General features: G+C 46.5%; 1 protein-coding gene across 1 annotated transcript in view; it reads left to right on the forward strand.

Moving 5' to 3' along the window:
- Positions 1 to 27,500, forward strand: part of LOC127919694 (protein NEL-like) — a gene marked incomplete at its 3' end in the record, with an annotated part of 96,653 nt that overhangs the window by 63,105 nt on the left and 6,048 nt on the right. The window contains exon 13 of the mRNA XM_052503475.1: positions 20,825 to 20,950. Within this exon, the coding sequence (XP_052359435.1) occupies positions 20,825 to 20,950 (126 nt within the window). The remainder of the gene's footprint in view (positions 1 to 20,824; positions 20,951 to 27,500) is intronic.

Raw genomic sequence — 27,500 nt, forward strand, 5'->3', positions numbered from 1 at the left:
GAGAGAGGACCGTTGGTGGAGAGAGAGTCAGACCAGTCAAACCAACAGAGAGGACTGTTGGTGGCTAGAGAGAGAGAGAGATACCAGTCAAACCAGACACCACAGGACTGTTGGAGGAGAGAGAGACCAGTCAGAGATCTAAAGAAAGTCTCCTCTTTATTTTTAGTCGTCTGTCCAAACCTGTCCGTCTGTCTGCTGCCAGTGAGAGATATGCGGCCTGCTGTGCCAGCCATCCTCCATCCTCTAGCTAGACGTCAACCACCCCCTCCTAGAGAGAAGTTGTATTATTTATTTCAGGGGAAAGCAGAGACAGAGAGATAATTTAGAATTACTTTTTCAGGTATCTGTAGTTAACAGTCATACGGAATATCATTGGTGGCTTACTTGTGACTTACCGCATAATGGTAGAATTTATCTAGCTATTTTTTTGTGTGTGTGTGTGTGTGTGTGTGTGTGTGTGTGTGTGTGTGTGTGTGTGTGTCTGTGTCTGTGTCTGTGTCTGTGTGTCTGTGTGTGTAGTACAGGTGTATAGACTTGTTGTCCTACTCTACACATATTTAGCTATTTGCTGTACAGTCAGGTCAGGCCAGGTCAGCCTAGATCATGAGCTCCACTCAACCCCGTAATCCAGCCACCCTCGTCATAGACTGTTCTTCTGCTACCGCACGGCAAGCAGTCAAACCGGAGCGCCAAGTCCTAGGTCCAAGAGGCTTCTAAACAGCTTTTACCCCAAACCATAAGACTTGAACTTTTAATCAAATGGCCACCCAGACTGTTTGCACCCCCCTCTTTTACACCCCTGCTAATCTCTGTTGTTATCATCAATGCATAGTAACTTTAACAACTCTACCTACATGTACATACTGTACTGCCTCAATTAACTGCCCATGCACATTGACTCTGTACCGGTACCAGTCGGGACCCCCATATTTTTTTAACTGCATTGTTGGTTAAGGGCTCAGTCAAAGTAAGGTCTACCTACACCTGTTGTATTCAGAGCATGTGACTGATAACATTTGAATAAAACACAGAGACAATAAAACCAGAATGTCCTGTATAAAGTGTCCGTGCTCATCGTGTCGTAGCAGAATGCTTAATGAAGCAGGTCCTGGAGTTAAAGGTGTGAGAGCCAATCTACAGTACTGTGTATATTCCTTTGAAGTATTCCTACTACACTACAAATGGAAACATGCACTACTGACTATATTTTAATTTCATTCTTTGAACCATGGACAGTATCGTTATTGGATCAAATCCACCCTCTGGCTTTTGACTGCTGTTTTGCAATATCTCTGGTTAGGGTAGGGTATCCTGTAGGGTATCCTGTAGGGTATCCTGTAGGGTATCCTTCGTAAATGATTTGTTTCCAAGAGCTCAGGAAGACTCCGAAGCCCAAAGCTAACACTGCAGCAGTTCTGACTTGTTAAATTAGGACTCGTGGGAAAGGTATTATTTTCATTTTCTTTACTGTAAGGAAGCCACATCAGACATCAGAAGAGATTTTTTTAAATAATAATATTACTTTTGTCAATTACCTCAGCAGTTTGAACCGTGTTATAAGTAAAACGTTTGTTCCTGGCTTTCTGTGTACGGAGCTGCCCCCTCCCTTCCCCTCAGCTCCCTCCCTCCTCTTCTACCCCTCCTCTACTCCACAGGACTCTACTCCTCCTCTACTCCCAGCCTCTACTCCCCACCTCTACTCCCCTCCTCTACTCCCCCTCCCTTCCCCTCAGCTCCCCTCCTCTTCTCCCCTCCTCTACTCCCCTCCTCTACTCCTCTCCTCTACTCCCCTCCTCTACTCCCCCGTCAGGACCCTCGTCTACTCCCCCCTCCCTTCCCCTCAGCTCCCCTCCTCTTCTCCCCTCCTCTACTCCCCTCCTCTACCCCCTTCTCTACTCCCCGCCTCTAGAACCCCTCCTCTACTCCCCCTCCTCTACTCCCCCTCCCTTCCCCTCAGCTCCCCTCCTCTTCTCCCCTCCTCTACTCCCCTCCTCTACTCCTCTCCTCTACTCCCTCCTCTACTCCCCTCGTCTACTGCCCCTCGTCTACTCCCCCTCCCTTCCCCTCTACTCCCCTCCTCTACTCCCCTCCTCTACTCCCCTCCTCTACTCCCCCGCCTCTACTCCCCTCCTCTACTCCCCTTGTCTACTCCCCTCCTCTACTCCCCCTCCCTTCCCCTCAGCTACCCTCCTCTTAACCCTCCTCGGACTCCCCTCCTCCTTACTCCCCTCCTGTGACTCCCCGCCTCTACTCCCCTCCTCTACTCCCCCGTCTACTCCCCTCCTCTACTCCCCCCTCCCTTCCCCTCAGCTCCCCTCCTCTTCTCCCCTCCTCTACTCCCCTCCTCTACTCCTCTCCTCTTGTCCCCGCCTCTACTCCCCCTCTACTACCCCTCGTCTAGACTCCCCTCCTCTCTCCCCCTCCCTTCCCCTCAGCTCCCCTTTCTACTCCCTCATCTCAGGCCAGGTCACCTCTACTCCTCCTCTACTCCCCTCCCTTCCTCACCCTCCTCTACTCCCCTCTCTACCCCCTCCCTTCCCCTCAGCTCCCCTCCCTACTCCCCTCCTCTACTCCACACCTCTACTCCCCTCCTCTACTCCCCCTCCCTTCCCCTCAGCTACCCCTCCTCTACTCCCCTCCTGCACATTGACTCACACCGTATTTTCTACTCCCCTCCTCTACACCCCCTCCCTTCCCCTCAGCTGACCCCTAACCTCTAATAAAACACCCTCCTCTACCCCCTCCCTTCCCCTCAGCTCCCCTCCTCTCTCCCCTCTACTCCACACCTCTACTCCCCTCCTCTACCCCCTCCCTTCCCCTCAGCTCCCCTCCTCTACTCCTCCTCTACTCCTACACCTCAACTCCCCTCCTCTACTCCCCCTCCCTTCCCCTCAGCTCCCCTCCTCTGAACCCTCCTCTACCCCCTCCTTCCCCTCAGCTCCCCTCCTCTACTTTCCCCTCCTCTTCTCCCTCCTCTTCTCCCCTCCTCTACTCCCCTCCTCTACTCCTCTCCTCTACTCCCCTCCTCTACTCCCCTCGTCTACTCCCCTCGTCTACTCCCCTCCCTTCCCTCAGCTCCCTCCTCTTCTCCCTCCTCTACTCCCCTCCTCTACTCCCCTCCTCTACTCCCCTCCTCTACTCCCCTCCTAAGCTACTCCCCTCCTCTACTCCCCTCCTCTACTCCCCGCCTCTACTCCCCTCCTCTACTCCCCTCGTCTACTCCCCTCCTCTACTCCCCCTCCCTTCCCCTCAGCTACCCTCCTCTTCTCCCCTCCTCTACTCCCCTCCTCTACTCCCCTCCTCTACTCCCCGCCTCTACTCCCCTCCTCTACTCCCCCTCGTCTACTCCCCTCCTCTACTCCCCCCTCCCTTCCCCTCAGCTCCCCTCCTCTTCTCCCTCCTCTACTCCCTCCTCTACTCCCCTCCTCTACTCCCGCCTCTACTCCCCTCCTCTACTCCCCTCCTCTACTCCCCTCCTCTACTCCCCCTCCCTTCCCCTCAGCTCCCCTCCTCTACTCCCTCATCTACTCCACACCTCTACTCCCCTCCCTCTACCCCCTCCCTTCCCCTCAGCTCCCCTCCCTACTCCCCTCCTCTACCCCCTCCCTTCCCCTCAGCTCCCTCCTCTACTCCCCTCCTCTACTCCACACCTCTACTCCCCTCCTCTACTCCCCCTCCCTTCCCCTCAGCTCCCCTCCTCTACTCCCCTCCTCTACTCCACACCTCTACTCCCCTCCTCTACTCCCCCCTCCCTTCCCCTCAGCTCCCCTCCTCTACTCCCTCCTCTACCCCCCTCCCTTCCCCTCAGCTCCCTCCTCTACTCCCCTCCTCTACTCCCACCTCTACTCCCCTCCTCTACCCCCTCCCTTCCCCTCAGCTCCCCTCCTCTACTCCCCTCCTCTACTCCCACCTCTACTCCCCTCCTCTACTCCCCCCTCCCTTCCCCTCAGCTCCCCTCCTCTACTCCCCTCCTCTACCCCCTCCCTTCCCCTCAGCTCCCCTCCTCTACTCCCCTCCTCTTCTCCCCTCCTCTTCTCCCCTCCTCTACTCCCCACCTCTACTCCCCTCCTCTACTCCCCACCTCTACTCCCCTCCTCTACTCCCCACCTCTACTCCCCACCTCTACTCCCCTCCTCTACTCCCCACCTCTATTCCCCACCTCTTCTCTCCTCCTCTACTCCCCTCCTCTACTCCCCTCCTCTACTCCCCACCTCTACTCCCCACCTCTACTCCCCTCCTCTACTCCCCTCCTCTACTCCCCACCTCTACTCCCCACCTCTACTCCCCACCTTTACTCCCCACCTCTTCTCCCCTCCTCTTCTCTGCAGAATGAACAGAACATTACAGAATGAACTGAACATAGAATGAAAGGAGATGAGGAAATAAACAGATAGTGAGAGAAAGAGAGAAAGAGAGGTAGAGCGAGGGAGAGTGAGGGAGAGTGAGAGAGAGTGAGAGAAATAGCGAGCTGGAGAGGGAGAGAGAGAGGTAGAGCAAAGGAGAGTGAGAGAAAAAGAGAGGTAGAGCGAGGAAGAGTGAGAGAAAAAGGTAGAACGAGGGAGAGAGAGAGTGAGAGAAATAGTGAGCTAGAGAGGGAGAGAGGTAGAGCAAAGGAGAGTGAGAGAAAGAAAGGTAGAACAAGGGAGAGTGAGAGAAAAATGTATAATGAGGGAGAATGAGAGAGAGTGAGAGAGAGAGAGAAATAGTGAGCTAGAGAGGGAGAGAGAGAGGTAGAGCAAAGGAGAGTGAGAGAAATAGAGCGGTAGAGCGAGGGAGAGTGAGAGAAAGAGAGGTAGAATGAGGGAGAGTGAGAGAAAGGGGGGGTAGTAATCCCAGTATTGCCTGGTTGTTTCAGAGGCTCAGCAGTCAGCACTGGTTGTTCTATATGATTCTCTCTGCTGTTGCAGGTATAGCTATAGAGAACAGCTGCTTTTAATAACAGACCAGATGTGGTAGCTATAGTTACAGACTGAAAGCAGAGAGAATCACACAGCTTTTAATAACAGACCAGATGTGGTAGCTATAGTTACAGACTGAACAGCAGAGAGAATCACACAGCTTTTAATAACAGACCAGATGTGGTAGCTATAGTTACAGACTGAACAGCAGAGAGAATCACACAGCTTTTAATAACAGACCAGATGTGGTAGCTATAGTTACAGACTGAACAGCAGAGAGAATCACACAGCTTTTAATAACAGACCAGATGTGGTAACTATAGTTACAGACTGAACAGCAGAGAGAATCACACAGCTTTTAATAACAGACCAGATGTGGTAGCTATAGTTACAGACTGAACAGCAGAGAGAATCACACAGCTTTTAATAACAGACCAGATGTGGTAGCTATAGTTACAGACTGAAAGCAGAGAGAATCACACAGCTTTTAATAACAGACCAGATGTGGTAGCTATAGTTATAGACTGAACAGCAGAGAGAATCACACAGCTTTTAATAACAGACCAGATGTGGTAGCTATAGTTACAGACTGAACAGCAGAGAGAATCACACAGCTTTTAATAACAGACCAGATGTGGTAGCTATAGTTATAGACTGAACAGGAGAGATAATTAAAAGCTGTGTGATTCTCTCTAGACTGAACAGGAGAGAGTTCAGTCTGTGTTCAGTCTGTAACTATAGTTACCATAATAAAGGCTTATATTGTATTGAAACGCATCTATTTCAATTTATATGTCTACAGACTGGGGTGAACATGGAGCTTTTGAATTGACTGTTGTGACCTTGACAGACAGTGGTTGACGATGTGAATAGAATGGGTTTAAAGAGGATGTTGCTTTGCTTTTCAAAGAACCTGGCGGTCTGTCAGTATAAATGTAAAAATATCCTCCACAAGCTAATATTCTGTTTTCAAACATATTTGTTTTGACATGGGGGATCGTATTTGGCTGTTTGAAAATTCAAAATGGGATGTCATGATTCCGGAGTTGTGCGTTGCAAAATCACTGAAGACATCATCTTACCCCAGGCACAGCGCCGTGCATCTTGTAGTGACAGCACCACCATAGAGATGAGTTAGATCATGGAGATTGAAGATCCCATTACATTATAGGCTACAAGCTGCAGGAATAGTCATCGGCGTGTGTGTGTTTGTGTGCTAGAGGCACTCTGAGGTTTTCCATCATTCAATGAACAGTGTTCTATAAACGAGACAGAGCACTTTGCTGTGACACTTCATCCACATACCTTCAAGTCAAATCTAATCCAAATGACTTTTTATTTGTCACATGCGCTGAATACAACAGTTGTAGACCTTACCGTGAAATGCTTACTTACAAGCCCTTAACCAACAATGCACTTTTAAGAAAATAGAATTAAGAAAAGATTGACAAAATAAACTATGAAAATAGTCCGGGAGTAGTCGTATGGTTTGGGGGTAGAAGGTGTTAAGGAGCCTTTTGGACCTAGACTTGGCGCTCCGGTACCGATTGCTGTGTCTTTTGACCATTTTTGGGATGTTCTTGATGGTGCAACTGTAGAATTGTTTGAGGATCTGGGGACATATGCCAAATCGTTTCAGTCTCCTGAGGGGGAAAAGGCAGGGTCGTGCCCATTTCACAAATTTCTCGGTGTGTTTGGACCAAGATAGTTTGTTGGTGATGTGGACAACAAGGAACTTGAAACTCTCGACCCGCTCCACTTCAGCCCCGTCAATGTAAATGGGTGTCTGTTCGGTCCACAATCAGCTCCTTTGTCTTGCTCACATTGAGGGAGAGGTTGTTGGCCTGGCACCACACTGCTAGGTCTTTGGCCTCCACCCTATAGGCTGTCTAATCGTTGTTGGTGGTCGGGCCTACCACCATTGTGTCATCAGCAAATCTAATGATTGTGTTGGAGTCTTGCTTGGCTACGCAGTTGTGGGTGAACAGGGAGTACAGGAGGGGACAAAGCGCGCACCCCTGAGGGGCCCCCGTGTTGAGGATCAGCATGACAGATGCGTTACCTACCCTTACCACCTGGAGGCGGCCCATCAGGAAGTCCAGGATCCAGTTGCAGAGGGAGGTGTTTAGTCCCAAGTTCCTTAGCTTTGTGATGCGCTTTGTGAGCACTATGGTGTTGAACGCTAAGCTGCAGTCAATGAACAGCCTTCTAACAGCAGTCAGCTGTCAGGTGTTCCTTTTGTCCAGACGGGAAAGGGCAGTGTGGTGTGCAATAGAGATTGCGTCATCTGTGGATCTGTTTTGGCGGTATGTGAATTGGAGTGGGTCTAGGGTTTCTGGGATGATGGTGTTGATTTGAGCCATGATCAGCCTTTCAAAGCATAGCATGGCTACCGACGTGATATTTATGGGGCGGTAGTCATTTAGGCAGGTTACCTTCACTTTCTTGGGCACAGGGACTATGGTGGTCTGCTTGAAACATGTAGATTTTTCAGAGTGGTTGAAAATGTCAGTGAAGACACTTGCCAGTTGGACCGTGCATGCTCTGAGTACACACCCTCGTAATCCGTCTGGCCCAGCGGCTTTGTAAATGTTGATCTGTTGAAAGATCTCGCTCATATCGGCTACGGAGAGCGTGATCACACAGTCGTTCGGAAAAGCTGGTGCTCTCATACATGCTTCAGACCACTTCCATTTTGAGCGAGTCACTGGTACTTCGTGCTTTATTTTTTGTTGTAAGCAAGAATCAGGAGGTTAGAATTATGGTCAGATTTTCCAAATGGAGGGCGAAGGGGAGCTTTGTATACGTCTCTGTGTGTGGAGTAAAGGTGGTCTTGAGTTTTTATCCTCTGGTTGCACATGTGACTTGTTCAAACAGAGGGTCCTACCTGGAACCAAAACTGTTTCTACCTGGAACCAAAAGGGTTATCCTATTGGGACAGCCGAAGAACCCTTTTGGAACCAGGGTTCTTCGGCTGGGGAGAACGGATCTGACGGCATTCTAATTTAAAATAGATTTCTCCGTTTGAATGATTCTAAAACTGTTAAAACGTTCCATGACGAGGCAGTTACTTTCCTTGAACGGAAATAAAAGAGAAGTGTTAAAGCCTAAGGATTGGGAAGAGATCTGTCAAGCGTGGACTTGATGTAGGAAAGACAATGCATCTGATCCTCTTTAACAGTTAAATGACCCACCAACTCTGTTTAGAGAGAAAGGATTTGCGGCTATATATTGATCAGACTGTTGCAAACAGACAATATGGTTTTCAAAGCTTTAGGCCAATGCACAGAAGAGCATGGGAGGATTTGAACTGTCAATTGATTGTGAAAATTATAGTGAACCATGCAGGTTAGAATGCCTGAAGAAAGCCAATCAGCTGGTGGGTAGCCTAACCTCAAGACCCAGAACCAGGTGTTGAAAGCACTGGCAGCTACTCAATTTGATGTAACAGTCTATCATAAGAGACTAGCTGGTGGTTGATGTAACAGTCTATCATAAGAGACTAGCTGGTGGTTGATGTAACAGTCTGTCATAAGAGACTAGCTGGTGGTTGATGTAACAGTCTATCATAAGAGACTAGCTGGTGGTTGATGTAACAGTCTGTCATAAGAGACTAGCTGGTGGTTGATGTAACAGTCTGTCATAAGAGACTAGCTGGTGGTGGATGTAACAGTCTGTCATAAGAGACTAGCTGGTGGTGGATGTAACAGTCTGTCATAAGAGACTAGCTGGTGGTTGATGTAACAGTCTGTCATAAGAGACTAGCTGGTGGTTGATGTAACAGTCTGTCATAAGAGACTAGCTGGTGGTGGATGTAACAGTCTGTCATAAGAGACTAGCTGGTGGTTGATGTAACAGTCTGTCATAAGAGACTAGCTGGTGGTTGATGTAACAGTCTGTCATAAGAGACTAGCTGGTGGTTGATGTAACAGTCTGTCATAAGAGACTAGCTGGTGGTTGATGTAACAGTCTGTCATAAGAGACTAGCTGGTGGTTGATGTAACAGTCTATCATAAGAGACTAGCTGGTGGTGGATGTAACAGTCTGTCATAAGAGACTAGCTGGTGGTTGATGTAACAGTCTATCATAAGAGACTAGCTGGTGGTTGATGTAACAGTCTGTCATAAGAGACTAGCTGGTGGTTGATGTAACAGTCTGTCATAAGAGACTAGCTGGTGGTTGATGTAACAGTCTATCATAAGAGACTAGCTGGTGGTTGATGTAACAGTCTGTCATAAGAGACTAGCTGGTGGTTGATGTAACAGTCTGTCATAAGAGACTAGCTGGTGGTGGATGTAACAGTCTGTCATAAGAGACTAGCTGGTGGTGGATGTAACAGTCTGTCATAAGAGACTAGCTGGTGGTTGATGTAACAGTCTGTCATAAGAGACTAGCTGGTGGTTGATGTAACAGTCTGTCATAAGAGACTAGCTGGTGGTTGATGTAACAGTCTGTCATAAGAGACTAGCTGGTGGTTGATGTAACAGTCTATCATAAGAGACTAGCTGGTGGTGGATGTAACAGTCTGTCATAAGAGACTAGCTGGTGGTTGATGTAACAGTCTATCATAAGAGACTAGCTGGTGGTTGATGTAACAGTCTGTCATAAGAGACTAGCTGGTGGTTGATGTAACAGTCTGTCATAAGAGACTAGCTGGTGGTGGATGTAACAGTCTGTCATAAGAGACTAGCTGGTGGTGGATGTAACAGTCTGTCATAAGAGACTAGCTGGTGGTTGATGTAACAGTCTGTCATAAGAGACTAGCTGGTGGTTGATGTAACAGTCTGTCATAAGAGACTAGCTGGTGGTTGATGTAACAGTCTGTCATAAGAGACTAGCTGGTGGTTGATGTAACAGTCTATCATAAGAGACTAGCTGGTGGTGGATGTAACAGTCTGTCATAAGAGACTAGCTGGTGGTTGATGTAACAGTCTATCATAAGAGACTAGCTGGTGGTGGATGTAACAGTCTATCATAAGAGACTAGCTGGTGGTTGATGTAACAGTCTGTCATAAGAGACTAGCAGAGATAACAGAGAGCAGGCTAGAGGTCATGATCAGATGAGCTCCTGCATTTTTCAGCATTTTTAGCATTTCTTAAAAAAATATGGATTTGGATTTTTTTTGTCAGGAACATATGCAGGATGCTACCCTCTACAAGACAACCTTTACTCCAAATCAAATCTCAAAACCTGCAACCTGATTTTGGATGGAATTATGGAATCACCTGGAAGGTTTACAACTACCAAGGATTATTATTCCCAAACGATACAGCAAACTCTCTGGAAAACAACAGAAACCTGAAAACGCCGTCCAACCTGGAACTGAGTGAGTAATGTTTAGTCTGAAACTATATTTTATTTCCAAAAGCTAAGAAGAAAAATACATTACATTATTTTACAAGGACTGAATGCTAAATGAAGGCTGCCAAACTCGATTCAATTTCAACTAGCACTGACGTGTCAAGTGAGAGGTGTCAAAGCCCTTTTGTCCAACAATGGCAGGAGAGTCGAACAGTCTACTCCAACCAAATGGAGAGGCCTTAGAAGCTGCCTCCCGCTGTTCAGACGTAATTAAAATACAGTACCCTGTGTATGTAAAGAATGATAAGGCAAGAAAATATCTCAAAATGAAGCTCCTTATGGAAAATCAAGAGACACTTTTTGCTGACTATTACAAAAATGGGAACATCAGCAACCTCATCTTCCACACAGACCATCCCCTGGCATAGTGCTATATTAGCACACTACCCCTCTGTTAAGAGAGGGGGTGTTAATGAGGGTTGGAAACTCAGGATAACGAGGACTCTTGACAACGAGGACTCTGAGTCAGCTAATATAAATCTCTATAAGTCTGGAACAGTAATGGTACTGGGCAACCCCATACAGTTTCAGCTAGACTTTCACGTAATCAAATAATTAACCCCAGCAGGAGAAGCTCTCCCCTGAGAAAGATACCCCCACCCCGAAAGGGTCAGACCAGACCTCTTCATTATATAACCCCACAGACGAGCCACCCCCAGCGGAAAGCCAACTTCCAGCACAGAGTACTACCCTCTCATTGAAATGAAGGATACATTTACCCAGCTGGAGGTAAGGCAGGTGGAGCTGGAACAGCAGGTGATTACACTCCAGTCAGCACAGACCCAGACAACAGTCCAGCACAACAACACCCCCTTAACCAGACCCCTGAGTCTGGAGGTGGAGAGAGACAGATCTGCACTCTGGACAGTGGTGAGACAACTTCAACAGGAGAAATAACAGGAGCAGGAGAACAGAGCACTAGAGGAGAGGATCAGACTGCTGGAGGAGAGGTTGAGGGGGATGGCGTGTGACAGAGAACAACCCACTAGAGAGGTGGCCACCCCCGCAGAGAAGCCAGCAGAACAGCCCACCTCAGCACCCGACAAAAGTCTCGACACCACAGCAGAACAGTCCACACCAAACCCTGACCATAGCGTTGACATCACAGCAGAACAGACACATGAAGAACCCCAAGCCCAGGGTATCTCACCCCCTCTGAGCCACCCTGATAGCCCTCCTGACAACCCCCCCACACCCACTGAGGACAAACACAAGACACAGACTTTACTCCTTATGGACTCAAATGGGAAATATATACAAGACAAAAAACTTTTTCCCAACACAGTGTGTCTAAACTCTGTTGTCCAAACACCCAGCGTGCCCTAGACCTTCTGTCTGAGGACCAACTAGGGTCACCCAGCCACATAATAATACACACAGGCACAAACGACCTGAGAGCACAGCAGGAAAGGGTGGCCACAGCACTGAAGGGAATGATTGAAAAAGCTTCTTCTACTTTCCCCAACGCACAAGTGGTTATCTCCACCCTGCTACCACGAAAAGACTTCCACCTGCTACTATACAGCGGGTAAACGCAAGTATTTCCCGTGGCTGTGCCTCAAAACCAAATGTTTTCCTGGCCCACCACTCCACCCTGGACTTGAACAACCTATATGACCAGGTCCACCTCTACAAGGTAGCAGTGCCCACCTTTGCCCGGACTCTAAAGGACATTAGAGTCAAACGTATCCCCAACACATCACACAGGAGCAACAGACCAATAGACACCCCGCCCAGACCAGCAAGACACTCTCCCAGACCTGTGGGACCCCCTGGACCTACACATAGAGGACCCACGCCAAGAGGACTTACATCCAGACCACAGCACCACCAGCCACATCCAAACCCTCACCCCAACCACTCAACACCCCCTAAGTAAACCATGGTGGGTGATGTAACAGAGACTAGTTGATGGTTGATGTGACCGAGACTAGTTGATGGTTGATGAAACAGAGACTAGTTGGTGGGTGATGTGGCGGAGACTAGTTGGTGGGTGATGTGACGGAGACTAGTTGATGGTTGATGAAACAGAGACTAGTTGGTGGGTGATGTAACAGAGACTAGTTGATGGTTGATGTAACAGAGACTAGTTGGTGGGTGATGTAACAGAGACTAGTTGGTGGGTGATGTAACAGAGACTAGTTGGTGGGTGATGTAACAGAGACTAGTTGGTGGGTGATGAAACAGAGACTAGTTGGTGGGTGATGTAACAGAGACTAGTTGGTGGGTGATGTAACAGAGACTAGTTGGTGGGTGATGTAACAGCGACTAGTTGGTGGGTGATGTAACAGCGACTAGTTGGTGGTTGATGTAACAGAGACTAGTTGGTGGTTGATGTTACAGAGACTAGTTGCTGGTTGATGTAACAGAGACTAGTTGGTGGGAGATGTAACAGAGACTAGTTGGTGGGTGATGTAACAGAGACTAGTTGGTGGTTGATGTTACAGAGACTAGTTGGTGGGTGATGTAACAGAGACTAGTTGGTGGGTGATGTAACAGAGACTAGTTGGTGGTTGATGTTACAGAGACTAGTTGCTGGTGATGTAACAGAGACTAGTTGGTGGGAGATGTAACAGAGACTAGTTGGTGGGTGATGTAACAGAGACTAGTTGGTGGGTGATGAAACAGAGACTAGTTGGTGGGTGATGTAACAGAGACTAGTTGGTGGGTGATGTAACAGAGACTAGTTGGTGGTTGATGTAACAGAGACTAGTTGGTGGGTGATGAAACAGAGACTAGTTGGTGGTTGATGTAACAGAGACTAGTTGGTGGTTGATGTAACAGAGACTAGTTGGTGGGTGATGTAACAGAGACTAGTTGGTGGGTGATGTAACAGAGACTAGTTGGTGGGTGATGAAACAGAGACTAGTTGGTGGGTGATGAAACAGAGACTAGTTGGTGGGTGATGTAACAGAGACTAGTTGGTGGGTGATGAAACAGAGACTAGTTGGTGGGTGATGAAAGAGACTAGTTGGTGGGTGATGTAACAGAGACTAGTTGGTGGGTGATGTAACAGAGACTAGTTGGTGGGTGATGAAACAGAGACTAGTTGGTGGGTGATGTAACAGAGACTAGTTGGTGGGTGATGTAACAGAGACTAGTTGGTGGGAGATGTAACAGAGACTAGTTGGTGGGTGATGAAACAGAGACTAGTTGGTGGGTGATGTAACAGAGACTAGTTGGTGGGTGATGTAACAGAGACTAGTTGGTGGGTGATGTAACAGAGACTAGTTGGTGGGTGATGTAACAGAGACTAGTTGGTGGGTGATGTAACAGAGACTAGTTGGTGGTTGATGTTACAGAGACTAGTTGCTGGTTGATGTAACAGAGACTAGTTGGTGGGAGATGTAACAGAGACTAGTTGGTGGGTGATGTAACAGAGACTAGTTGGTGGGTGATGTAACAGAGACTAGTTGGTGGGTGATGTAACAGAGACTAGTTGGTGGGTGATGTAACAGAGACTAGTTGGTGGGTGATGTAACAGAGACTAGTTGGTGGGTGATGTAACAGAGACTAGTTGGTGGTTGATGTTACAGAGACTAGTTGCTGGTTGATGTAACAGAGACTAGTTGGTGGGAGATGTAACAGAGACTAGTTGGTGGGTGATGTAACAGAGACTAGTTGGTGGGTGATGTAACAGAGACTAGTTGGTGGGTGATGTAACAGAGACTAGTTGGTGGTTAATGTAACAGAGACTAGTTGGTGGGTGATGTAACAGAGACTAGTTGGTGGGTGATGAAACAGAGACTAGTTGGTGGTTAATGTAACAGAGACTAGTTGGTGGTTAATGTAACAGAGACTACTTGGTGGGTGATGAAACAGAGACTAGTTGGTGGTTAATGTAACATAGACTAGTTGATGGGTGATGAAAGAGACTAGTTGGTGGGTGATGAAACAGAGACTAGTTGGTGGGTGATGTAACAGAGACTAGTTGGTGGGTGATGTAACAGAGACTAGTTGGTGGTTAATGTAACAGAGACTAGTTGATGGGTGATGAAAGAGACTAGTTGGTGGGTGATGAAACAGAGACTAGTTGGTGGGTGATGAAACAGAGACTAGTTAGTGGGTGATGAAACATAGACTAGTTGGTGGTTGATGAAAGAGACTAGTTGGTGGGTGATGAAACAGAGACTAGTTGGTGGGTGATGTAACAGAGACTAGTTGGTGGGTGATGTAACAGAGACTAGTTGGTGGTTAATGTAACAGAGACTAGTTGATGGGTGATGAAAGAGACTAGTTGGTGGGTGATGTAACAGAGACTAGTTGGTGGGTGATGTAACAGAGACTAGTTGGTGGTTAATGTAACAGAGACTAGTTGATGGGTGATGAAAGAGACTAGTTGGTGGGTGATGTAACAGAGACTAGTTGGTGGGTGATGTAACAGAGACTAGTTGGTGGGTGATGTAACAGAGACTAGTTGGTGGTTAATGTAACAGAGACTAGTTGGTGGTTGATGTTACAGAGACTAGTTGGTGGTTAATGTAACAGAGACTAGTTGATGGGTGATGAAAGAGACTAGTTGGTGGGTGATGTAACAGAGACTAGTTGGTGGGTGATGTAACAGAGACTAGTTGGTGGTTAATGTAACAGAGACTAGTTGATGGGTGATGAAAGAGACTAATTGGTGGGTGATGTAACAGAGACTAGTTGGTGGGTGATGTAACAGAGACTAGTTGGTGGTTAATGTAACAGAGACTAGTTGATGGGTGATGAAAGAGACTAGTTGGTGGGTGATGTAACAGAGACTAGTTGGTGGGTGATGAAACAGAGACTAGTTGGTGGTTAATGTAACAGAGACTAGTTGATGGGTGATGAAAGAGACTAGTTGGTGGGTGATGTAACAGAGACTAGTTGGTAGGTGATGAAACAGAGACTAGTTGGTGGGTGATGAAACAGAGACTAGTTGGTGGTTGATGAAACAGAGACTAGTTGGTGGTTGATGAAAGAGACTAGTTGGTGGGTGATGAAACAGAGACTAGTTGGTGGGTGATGTAACAGAGACTAGTTGGTGGGTGATGTAACAGAGACTAGTTGGTGGTTAATGTAACAGAGACTAGTTGATGGGTGATGAAAGAGACTAGTTGGTGGGTGATGTAACAGAGACTAGTTGGTGGGTGATGTAACAGAGACTAGTTGGTGGTTAATGTAACAGAGACTAGTTGATGGGTGATGAAAGAGACTAGTTGGTGGGTGATGTAACAGAGACTAGTTGGTGGGTGATGTAACAGAGACTAGTTGGTGGGTGATGTAACAGAGACTAGTTGGTGGTTAATGTAACAGAGACTAGTTGGTGGTTGATGTTACAGAGACTAGTTGGTGGTTAATGTAACAGAGACTAGTTGATGGGTGATGAAAGAGACTAGTTGGTGGGTGATGTAACAGAGACTAGTTGGTGGGTGATGTAACAGAGACTAGTTGGTGGTTAATGTAACAGAGACTAGTTGATGGGTGATGAAAGAGACTAGTTGGTGGGTGATGTAACAGAGACTAGTTGGTGGGTGATGTAACAGAGACTAGTTGGTGGTTAATGTAACAGAGACTAGTTGATGGGTGATGAAAGATACTAGTTGGTGGGTGATGTAACAGAGACTAGTTGGTGGGTGATGAAACAGAGACTAGTTGGTGGTTAATGTAACAGAGACTAGTTGATGGGTGATGAAACAGAGACTAGTTGGTGGGTGATGTAACAGAGACTAGTTGGTGGGTGATGAAACAGAGACTAGTTGGTGGGTGATGAAACAGAGACTAGTTGGTGGTTGATGAAACAGAGACTAGTTGGTGGTTGATGTAACAGAGACTAGTTGGTGGTTGATGTAACAGAGACTAGTTGGTGGGTGATGAAACAGAGACTAGTTGGTGGGTGATGAAAGAGACTAGTTGGTGGGTGATGAAACAGAGACTAGTTGGTGGGTGATGTAACAGAGACTAGTTGGTGGGTGATGAAACAGAGACTAGTTGGTGGTTGATGTAACAGAGACTAGTTGGTGGGTGATGAAACAGAGACTAGTTGGTGGGTGATGAAAGAGACTAGTTGGTGGGTGATGAAACAGAGACTAGTTGGTGGTTAATGTAACAGAGACTAGTTGATGGGTGATGAAAGAGACTAGTTGGTGGGTGATGTAACAGAGACTAGTTGGTAGGTGATGAAACAGAGACTAGTTGGTGGGTGATGTAACAGAGACTAGTTGGTGGTTAATGTAACAGAGACTAGTTGATGGGTGATGAAAGAGACTAGTTGGTGGGTGATGTAACAGAGACTAGTTGGTGGGTGATGTAACAGAGACTAGTTGGTGGTTAATGTAACAGAGACTAGTTGATGGGTGATGAAAGAGACTAGTTGGTGGGTGATGTAACAGAGACTAGTTGGTGGGTGATGTAACAGAGACTAGTTGGTGGGTGATGTAACAGAGACTAGTTGGTGGTTAATGTAACAGAGACTAGTTGATGGGTGATGAAAGAGACTAGTTGGTGGGTGATGTAACAGAGACTAGTTGGTGGATGATGTAACAGAGACTAGTTGGTGGTTAATGTAACAGAGACTAGTTGATGGGTGATGAAAGAGACTAGTTGGTGGGTGATGTAACAGAGACTAGTTGGTGGGTGATGTAACAGAGACTAGTTGGTGGTTAATGTAACAGAGACTAGTTGATGGGTGATGAAAGATACTAGTTGGTGGGTGATGTAACAGAGACTAGTTGGTGGGTGATGAAACAGAGACTAGTTGGTGGTTAATGTAACAGAGACTAGTTGATGGGTGATGAAAGAGACTAGTTGGTGGGTGATGTAACAGAGACTAGTTGGTGGGTGATGAAACAGAGACTAGTTGATGGGTGATGAAAGATACTAGTTGGTGGGTGATGTAACAGAGACTAGTTGGTGGGTGATGAAACAGAGACTAGTTGGTGGTTAATGTAACAGAGACTAGTTGATGGGTGATGAAAGAGACTAGTTGGTGGGTGATGTAACAGAGACTAGTTGGTGGGTGATGAAACAGAGACTAGTTGATGGGTGATGAAACAGAGACTAGTTGATGGGTGATGAAAGATACTAGTTGGTGGGTGATGTAACAGAGACTAGTTGGTGGGTGATGAAACAGAGACTAGTTGGTGGTTAATGTAACAGAGACTAGTTGATGGGTGATGAAAGAGACTAGTTGGTGGGTGATGTAACAGAGACTAGTTGGTGGGTGATGAAACAGAGACTAGTTGATGGGTGATGAAAGATACTAGTTGGTGGGTGATGTAACAGAGACTAGTTGGTGGGTGATGAAACAGAGACTAGTTGGTGGTTAATGTAACAGAGACTAGTTGATGGGTGATGAAAGAGACTAGTTGGTGGGTGATGTAACAGAGACTAGTTGGTGGGTGATGAAACAGAGACTAGTTGATGGGTGATGAAAGATACTAGTTGGTGGGTGATGTAACAGAGACTAGTTGGTGGGTGATGAAACAGAGACTAGTTGGTGGTTAATGTAACAGAGACTAGTTGATGGGTGATGAAGAGACTAGTTGGTGGGTGATGTAACAGAGACTAGTTGGTGGGTGATGAAACAGAGACTAGTTGATGGGTGATGAAAGATACTAGTTGGTGGGTGATGTAACAGAGACTAGTTGGTGGGTGATGAAACAGAGACTAGTTGGTGGTTAATGTAACAGAGACTAGTTGATGGGTGATGAAAGAGACTAGTTGGTGGGTGATGTAACAGAGACTAGTTGGTGGGTGATGAAACAGAGACTAGTTGATGGGTGATGAAAGATACTAGTTGGTGGGTGATGTAACAGAGACTAGTTGGTGGGTGATGAAACAGAGACTAGTTGGTGGTTAATGTAACAGAGACTAGTTGATGGGTGATGAAAGAGACTAGTTGGTGGGTGATGTAACAGAGACTAGTTGGTGGGTGATGAAACAGAGACTAGTTGATGGGTGATGAAAGATACTAGTTGGTGGGTGATGTAACAGAGACTAGTTGGTGGGTGATGAAACAGAGACTAGTTGGTGGTTAATGTAACAGAGACTAGTTGATGGGTGATGAAAGATACTAGTTGGTGGGTGATGTAACAGAGACTAGTTGGTGGGTGATGAAACAGAGACTAGTTGGTGGTTAATGTAACAGAGACTAGTTGATGGGTGATGAAAGAGACTAGTTGGTGGGTGATGTAACAGAGACTAGTTGGTGGGTGATGAAAGAGACTAGTTGGTGGGTGATGTAACAGAGACTAGTTGGTGGGTGATGAAACAGAGACTAGTTGGTGGGTGATGAAACAGAGACTAGTTGATGGGTGATGTAACAGAGACTAGTTGGTGGGAGATGTAACAGAGACTAGTTGGTGGGTGATGTAACAGAGACTAGTTGGTGGGTGATGTAACAGAGACTAGTTGGTGGGAGATGTAACAGAGACTAGTTGGTGGGTGATGTAACAGAGACTAGTTGGTGGGTGATGTAACAGAGACTAGTTGATGGGTGATGTAACAGAGACTAGTTGGTGGTTGATGTAACAGAGACTAGTTGGTGGTTGATGTTACAGAGACTAGTTGGTGAGTGATGAAACAGAGACTAGTTGGTGGTTAATGTAACAGAGACTAGTTGATGGGTGATGAAACAGAGACTAGTTGGTGGGTGATGTAACAGAGACTAGTTGGTGGGTGATGTAACAGAGACTAGTTGGTGGGTGATGTAACAGAGACTAGTTGGTGGGTGATGAAACAGAGACTAGTTGGTGGTTGATGTAACAGAGACTAGTTGATGGGTGATGTAACAGAGACTAGTTGGTGGGAGATGTAACAGAGACTAGTTGGTGGGTGATGAAACAGAGACTAGTTGGTGGGTGATGAAACAGAGACTAGTTGATGGGTGATGTAACAGAGACTAGTAATGGGAGATGTAACAGAGACTAGTTGGTGGGTGATGTAACAGAGACTAGTTGGTGGGTGATGAAACAGAGACTAGTTGATGGGTGATGTAACAGAGACTAGTTGGTGGGTGATGTAACAGAGACTAGTTGGTGGGAGATGAAACAGAGACTAGTTGGTGAGTGATGAAACAGAGACTAGTTGGTGGGTGATGTAACAGAGACTAGTTGGTGGGTGATGAAACAGAGACTAGTTGGTGGGTGATGTAACAGAGACTAGTTGGTGGGTGATGTAACAGAGACTAGTTGGTGGGTGATATAACAGAGACTAGTTGGTGGGTGATGAAACAGAGACTAGTTGGTGGGTGATGTAACAGAGACTAGTTGGTGGGTGATGAAACAGAGACTAGTTGGTGGGTGATGTAACAGAGACTAGTTGGTGGGTGATATAACAGAGACTAGTTGGTGGGTGATGAAACAGAGACTAGTTGGTGGGTGATGTAACAGAGACTAGTTGGTGGTTGATCTAACAGAGACTAGTTGGTGGGTGATGTAACAGAGACTAGTTGGTGGTTGATCTAACAGCGACTAGTTGCTGGGTGATGTAACAGAGACTAGTTGGTGGGTGATGAAACAGAGACTAGTTGGTGGGTGATGTAACAGAGACTAGTTGGTGGGTGATGAAACAGAGACTAGTTGGTGGGTGATGTAACAGAGACTAGTTGATGGGTGATGAAACAGAGACTAGTTGGTGGGTGATGTAACAGAGACTAGTTGGTGGGTGATGAAACAGAGACTAGTTGGTGGGTGATGTAACAGAGACTAGTTGGTGGGTGATGAAACAGAGACTAGTTGGTGGTGATCTAACAGAGACTAGTTGGTGGGTGATGAAACAGTTGGTGGGTGATCTAACAGAGACTAGTTGGTGGGTGAGTAACAGAGACTAGTTGGTGGGTGATCTAACAGAGACTAGTTGGTGGGTGATGAAACAGAGACTAGTTGGTGGGTGATGAAACAGAGACTAGTTGGTGGGTGATGTAACAGAGACTAGTTGGTGGGTGATGAAACAGAGACTAGTTGGTGGGTGATGTAACAGAGACTAGTTGGTGGGTGATGTAACAGAGACTAGTTGGTGGGTGATGTAACAGAGACTAGTTGGTGGGTGATGTAACAGAGACTAGTTGGTGGGTGATGAAACAGAGACTAGTTGGTGGGTGATGTAACAGAGACTAGTTGGTGGGTGATGAAACAGAGACTAGTTGGTGGTTGATCTAACAGAGACTAGTTGGTGGGTGATGAAACAGAGACTAGTTGGTGGTTGATCTAACAGAGACTAGTTGGTGGGTGATGTAACAGAGACTAGTTGGTGGTTGATTAACAGAGACTAGTTGGTGAGTGATGAAACAGAGACTAGTTGGTGGTTGATGTTACAGAGACTAGTTGGTGGGTGATGTAACAGAGACTAGTTGGTGGTTGATGTTACAGAGACTAGTTGGTGGGTGGAATACATCACTTTCAATACTCTAGACATTGGGGGTCCACTATAGAGCTATATCCTATGGTATATGCTATAGACTAGGAAGGGACAGGTATAGGCTTCATCTTTGTGCTGGACACTGGTTCTTAACTGTATCGACTGGGGAGGGTCTGGGTCTTAGTTGGTCCTTATTGACCTTCCTGTAACAGTCTGTTTGACCCGTTGGTCTGTATTCCAGATATTGATGAGTGTGCTGAGGGAAAGCACTACTGCAGAGAGAACACCATGTGTGTCAATACTCCAGGATCCTTCATGTGCATCTGCCACACTGGATACATCCGGATCGATGACTATTCCTGCACAGGTGAGCCACCCACACACACACACACACGCACACACGCACACGCACACGCACACGCGCACGCGCACGCACACACACACACACACACACACACACACACACACACACACACCAGTCAAACACATACATCTGCATGGGCACACACACACATACACACTGCAGGCCTGACTTCTACAAAGGACAGTATTATTGAGTAAAGCTACTTTACCTCACATTGCATGATTTGACATCAGGGTTGTTTGTTTGAGAAGTGGGCAACATTAGAGGTTAGCTGGTCTTATGATCTGGTCTTATGTTCATGACTAATTCAAACATGCCTGCTCTAACCTCAGAGGACCTTGAGAGAGAGAGAGAGAGAGAGAGAGAGAGAGAGAGAGAGAGAGAGAGAGAGAGAGAGAGAGAGAGAGAGAGAGAGAGAGAGACAGAGAGAGAGAGAGAGAGAGAGAGAGAGAGAGAGAGAGAGAGAGAGAGAGAGAGAGAGAGAGAGAGTCTAAGTGGGGTTGACACGGCACATTTGCTCTGGATCGGTAATTAAAAAGATAATATCTCTAATGCTAGGTGATTTAGCTCCTTCACACTGGAAGCAGATGGCATGGAGTTTAGTCACAGCTTCTATCTGTTCTGTTCCTTTGGTAAGTGACGGAGCTCTCTGTACAGAATTACTTTATTACTACAACGACTTTATTACTAATCGTGACTTCATTACTAAGTCATGCTGTGAAGCCAACAGGAAAGACTAGCCAAAGACACATTTCCACATTGCTGGGACAAAATGTTCCGGTGTTCCTTATTTAGATATTTTATAACACATTTGTTTGTTCACATATGTTGTTATAATTTGGTCGATGCTGTGGGATGTTGCGACTGTGGAGACTTGTCTTGTCCACGTTTGCAATGCCCACATATGCCTCTGGAAATAGCATTGCTTCCTCAGGCAACTGAATAGCATAGGGGCTATGATGATGTTCACATTTAAAAGTTGTTTCAATTGGTATCTCATCTCCTGGCTGTATCCCTCATAGTTATCTCTTTGAAGATCCAATTGTTCTGCTAACACAACCTGTCGATTTGATGGTTATCTCAATTGTAAATGTTTCGTATAGTACCACATCACTTTACTATTCTGTGTATGGTGAAGTTATTAATTACACTTTGGATGGTAAAACAATACACCCACTCACAACAAAGATACAGACGTTCTTCCTAAGTAAGTCGCTCTGGATAAGAGCGTCTGCTAAATGACTTAAATGTAAATGTAAATGTAACTCAGTTCCCGGAGAGGAAGGAAACTGCAAAGGGAATTCACCAGGAGGCCAATGGCGACTTTAAAACAGTTACAGAGTTTAATGGCTGTGAAAAATGAAGGTGGATCAACAACATTGTAGTTACTCCACAACATTAACCAAATGACAGCCTGAAAAAGAAGGAATCCTGTACAGACTGAAAATATTCCAAAACATCCTGTTTGCAGTAAGGTACTAAAGTAAAACTGCAAAGAAATGTGGCAAAGAAATTAACTTTATGTCTTGAATACAGTGTTATGTTGAGGAAATTCCAACACAACACATCACTGAGTACCACTCTTCATATTTTCAGACATGGCGTTGGCAGCATCATGTTATGGGTATGCTTGTCATCGGCAAGGACTAGCGAGTTTTTGGGGGATAAAATGAATGGAATAGAGCTAAGCACAGGCAAAATCCTAGAGGAAAAACTGGTTCAGTCTGCTTTCCACCAGACACTGGGAGATAAATTCACCTTTCAGCAGGACAATAACCTAAAACACAAGGCCAAATATACACTGGAGTTGCTTACCAAGACGAATGTTCCTGAGTGGCTAGTTACATAGCTACAGATCTGGGACCAGGCTATAACATAGAGAGAAGAGTTGGCTATGTCACATAGCTACAGATCTGGGACCAGGCTATAACATAGAGAGAAGAGTTGGCTATGTCACATAGCTACAGATCTGGGACCAGGCTATAACATAGAGAGAAGAGTTGGCTATGTCACATAGCTACAGATCTGGGACCAGGCTATAACATAGAGAGAAGAGTTGGCTATGTCACATAGCTACAGATCTGGGACCAGGCTATAACATAGAGAGAAGAGTTGGCTCATTACATTTAGTTCCAGGATTCAGTGAAATGCCATGAATCCATTAGATATTGTGTGGAGACTTGTGTCCATGAGTCAAACTGTTAGTTTCCAGCCACAACATTATAAATAGCTGAACAGTTGATATGTGTATAATGCCACCAGGTTTCTCCTCTCCTCCTCCTCTCCTCTCCTCTCCCTCTCCTCTCCTCTCCTCTCCTCTCCTCTCCTCTCCTCTCCTCTCCTCTCCTCTCCTCTCCTCTCACAATGAGAAGCCATTTATATTCTCCCAGTGAAATGATAGATAAACAGCAATGTTTTAATGATTGGAGCTACTTGTCTATCCCTGTAATTACATCAGCTAAAGTGGCAGGGGCTGGTAGATTACATCGTCCGAGAACCAGGAAAACATTAGCATTGAAATGATTTATTTGTCTTATCACAGCTCGCACAATACAATTCATATTTTAGCCACTACGCTCTGGCAATATTAATGACCCAGTGTTTACAGCAGTGACAGAACACTAGATTCTAGTTTCTAAATGACTCTTATTGTGTAATATTTTTGGACTAACTTTGTGATTAATTTTATCCATAATAATTAACATAGCCAAATAGTTGATGTCTAAATCATAGAGGAGACCGGTGTCCAGACTAGAGCAGTCTAGTAGAGAGGAGACTGGTGTCCAGACTAGAGCAGTCTAGTAGATTGGAGACTGGTGTCCAGACTAGAGCAGTCTAGTAGAGAGGAGACTGGGGTCCAGACTAGAGCAGTCTAGTAGAGAGAGACTGGGGTCCAGACTAGAGCAGTCTAGTAGAGAGGAGACTGGTGTCCAGACTAGAGCAGTCTAGTAGATTGGAGACTGGTGTCCAGACTAGAGCAGTCTAGTAGAGAGGAGACCAGTGTCCAGACTAGAGCAGTCTAGTAGAGAGGAGACCAGTGTCCAGACTAGAGCAGTCTAGTAGAGAGGAGACCAGTGTCCAGACTAGAGCAGTCTAGTAGAGAGGAGACTGGGGTCCAGACTAGAGCAGTCTAGTAGAGAGGAGACTGGGGTCCAGACTAGAGCAGTCTAGTAGAGAGGAGACCAGTGTCCAGACTAGAGCAGTCTAGTAGAGAGGAGACCAGTGTCCAGACTAGAGCAGTCTAGTAGAGAGGAGACCAGTGTCCAGACTAGAGCAGTCTAGTAGAGAGGAGACCAGTGTCCAGACTAGAGCAGTCTAGTAGAGAGGAGACTGGGGTCCAGACTAGAGCAGTCTAGTAGAGAGGAGACCAGTGTGCAGACTAGAGCAGTCTAGTAGAGAGGAGACCGGGGTCCAGACTAGAGCAGTCTAGTAGAGAGGAGACCAGTGTCCAGACTAGAGCAGTCTAGTAGAGAGGAGACCGGTGTCCAGACTAGAGCAGTCTAGTAGAGAGGAGACCAGTGTCCAGACTAGAGCAGTCTAGTAGAGAGGAGACAGGGGTCCAGACTAGAGCAGTCTAGTAGAGAGGAGACCTGGGGTCCAGACTAGAGCAGTCTAGTAGAGAGGAGACCAGTGTCCAGACTAGAGCAGTCTAGTAGAGAGGAGACCGGTGTCCAGACTAGAGCAGTCTAGTAGAGAGGAGACCAGTGTCCAGACTAGAGCAGTCTAGTAGAGAGGAGACAGGGGTCCAGACTAGAGCAGTCTAGTAGAGAGGAGACTGGTGTCCAGACTAGAGCAGTCTAGTAGAGAGGAGACCGGTGTCCAGACTAGAGCAATCTTGTAGAGAGGAGACTGGGGTCCAGACTAGAGCAGTCTAGTAGAGAGGAGACCAGTGTGCAGACTAGAGCAGTCTAGTAGAGAGGAGACTGGGGTCCAGACTAGAGCAGTCTAGTAGAGAGGAGACCAGTGTCCAGACTAGAGCAGTCTAGTAGAGAGGAGACCGGTGTCCAGACTAGAGCAGTGTAGTAGAGAGGAGACCAGTGTCCAGACTAGAGCAGTCTAGTAGAGAGGAGACTGGGGTCCAGACTAGAGCAGTCTAGTAGAGAGGAGACCAGTGTCCAGACTAGAGCATTCTAGTAGAGAGGAGACTGGGGTCCAGACTAGAGCAGTCTAGTAGAGAGGAGACTGGGGTCCAGACTAGAGCAGTCTAGTAGAGAGGAGACCGGTGTCCAGACAAGAGCAGTCTAGTAGAGAGGAGACCAGTGTCCAGACTAGAGCAGTCTAGTAGAGAGGAGACTGGGGTCCAGACTAGAGCAGTCTAGTAGAGAGGAGACTGGTGTCCAGACTAGAGCAGTCTAGTAGAGAGGAGACCAGTGTGCAGACTAGAGCAGTCTAGTAGAGAGGAGACTGGGGTCCAGACTAGAGCAGTCTAGTCGAGAGGAGACCAGTGTCCAGACTAGAGCAGTCTAGTAGAGAGGAGACCAGTGTCCAGACTAGAGCAGTCTAGTAGAGAGGAGTCTAGTAGAGGAGACCAGTGTGCAGACTAGAGCAGTCTAGTAGAGAGGAGACCAGTGTCCAGACTAGAGCAGTCTAGTAGAGAGGAGACCAGTGTCCAGACTAGAGCAGTCTAGTAGAGAGGAGACCAGTGTCCAGACTAGAGCAGTCTAGTAGAGAGGAGACCAGTGTCCAGACTAGAGCAGTCTAGTAGAGAGGAGACCAGTGTCCAGACTAGAGCAGTCTAGTAGAGAGGAGACCAGTGTCCAGACTAGAGCAGTCTAGTAGAGAGGAGACCAGTGTCCAGACTAGAGCAGTCTAGTAGAGAGGAGACCGGGGTCCAGACTAGAGCAGTCTAGTAGAGAGGAGACCAGTGTGCAGACTAGAGCAGTCTAGTAGAGAGAGACCGGTGTCCAGACTAGAGCAGTCTAGTAGAGAGGAGACCAGTGTCCAGACTAGAGCAGTCTAGTAGAGAGGAGACCAGTGTCCAGACTAGAGCAGTCTAGTAGAGAGGAGAGTCCAGACTAGAGCAGTCTAGTAGAGAGGAGACTGGTGTCCAGACTAGAGCAGTCTAGTAGAGAGGAGACTGGTGTCCAGACTAGAGCAATCTTGTAGAGAGGAGACTGGGGTCCAGACTAGAGCAGTCTAGTAGAGAGGAGACTGGTGTCCAGACTAGAGCAGTCTAGTAGAGAGGAGACCAGTGTCCAGACTAGAGCAGTCATGTAGAGAGGAGACTGGTGTCCAGACTAGAGCAGTCTTGTAGACAGGAGACTCGTGTCCAGACTAGAGCACCTAGTAGAGAGGAGACCGGTGTCCAGACTAGAGCAGTCTAGTATCACTGCTTTAAGGTAGCTGGTGACTGACAAGAGGTGTGTGTGTCTCTGTGTGTCTATGTGTGTGTCTTTCTGTGTGTGTGTGTGTGTCTCTCTCTCTCTCTCTCTCTCTCTCTCTCTCTGTATGTGTGTGTATATGTGTGTATCTTTATGTGTGTGTCTCTCTCTTTGTTTGTCTCTATCTATTCACCAATATGTGTGATGCGTGTGTGTGTGTGTGTTTATGTCTGTGTGTGTATCTCTCACTGTGTTTGTGTGTATCCGTGCGTGTGTGTGTGTGTGTGTGTGTGTGTGTGTGTGTGTGTGTGTGTGTGTGTGTGTGTGTGTGTGTGTGTGTGTGTGTGTGTGTTGTGTGTGTGTGTGTGTGTGTGTGTGTAGTGCCAGTGTTTAAGGGAGCTGTCAGGAGTTTCATAATGAATGTTATTCTGAAGGAAGCTCCACTGACAGCCTTAGCAGCAGGAAGGTGAAAACAACACAATACACTTTTTACAGATCTTTGTTTATGCATCAGGTTTCTCTACTTGAGTGGGTGAGCTGACTTCAATACAACAGAAACTTAACTTAGTTATTTTCCTATAGATCCTGTTAAATTACACGGTTAAATTAAAGTGTTCTAATTCCTAAAGATGAATTTAACAGTCAGTTGAGTGAAATCTCCATTGATGCGGTAAAGAGGTCAAGCGAACTCGACCAAAACAATGGAATAGTCATGGAAACGCCTGGGGAAAGTCTGTGAGGCAAGATCTCAAGTCTTCTCATTTCCCCCAGCAACATGAACCCACATTTAGCTGATTGGTTATATGTGTATTTGACACTATGTTCAGGTGAAGATCAGAGTATAATGCTGGTATGGAGGTCGACCCCAACACATGTTCATGTCATCGTCACCAATCAACTGCATTACAGTTAAAAACTACTTTGACTACCACCACTGATTTATGTACGTTAGCTATGCTACTATGCTAACCAGCTTATACGAACAGGAGTTAGCATTTAGCAGTTACTTCTTGTAAACCTGAAAAGGGACAACTTTTACATGTTATTCAGCGAAAACAGCCAAATATATCCAAATTGGACTTAAGCAACCACGATGTGGGCCTGTTTCAATACATAAATCATGACGGATTTGATAGAATATCCATTTTATTCAGATCACATTTGTTGAATGTGCGCCAGTCCACATTACATTGACTCCTTCACCTCATCTATAGCTCTCAGTTAGCATACAT

This window comes from Oncorhynchus keta, unplaced genomic scaffold (genome assembly GCF_023373465.1).
Source record: "Oncorhynchus keta strain PuntledgeMale-10-30-2019 unplaced genomic scaffold, Oket_V2 Un_contig_17384_pilon_pilon, whole genome shotgun sequence".
NCBI lineage: Eukaryota > Metazoa > Chordata > Actinopteri > Salmoniformes > Salmonidae > Oncorhynchus > Oncorhynchus keta.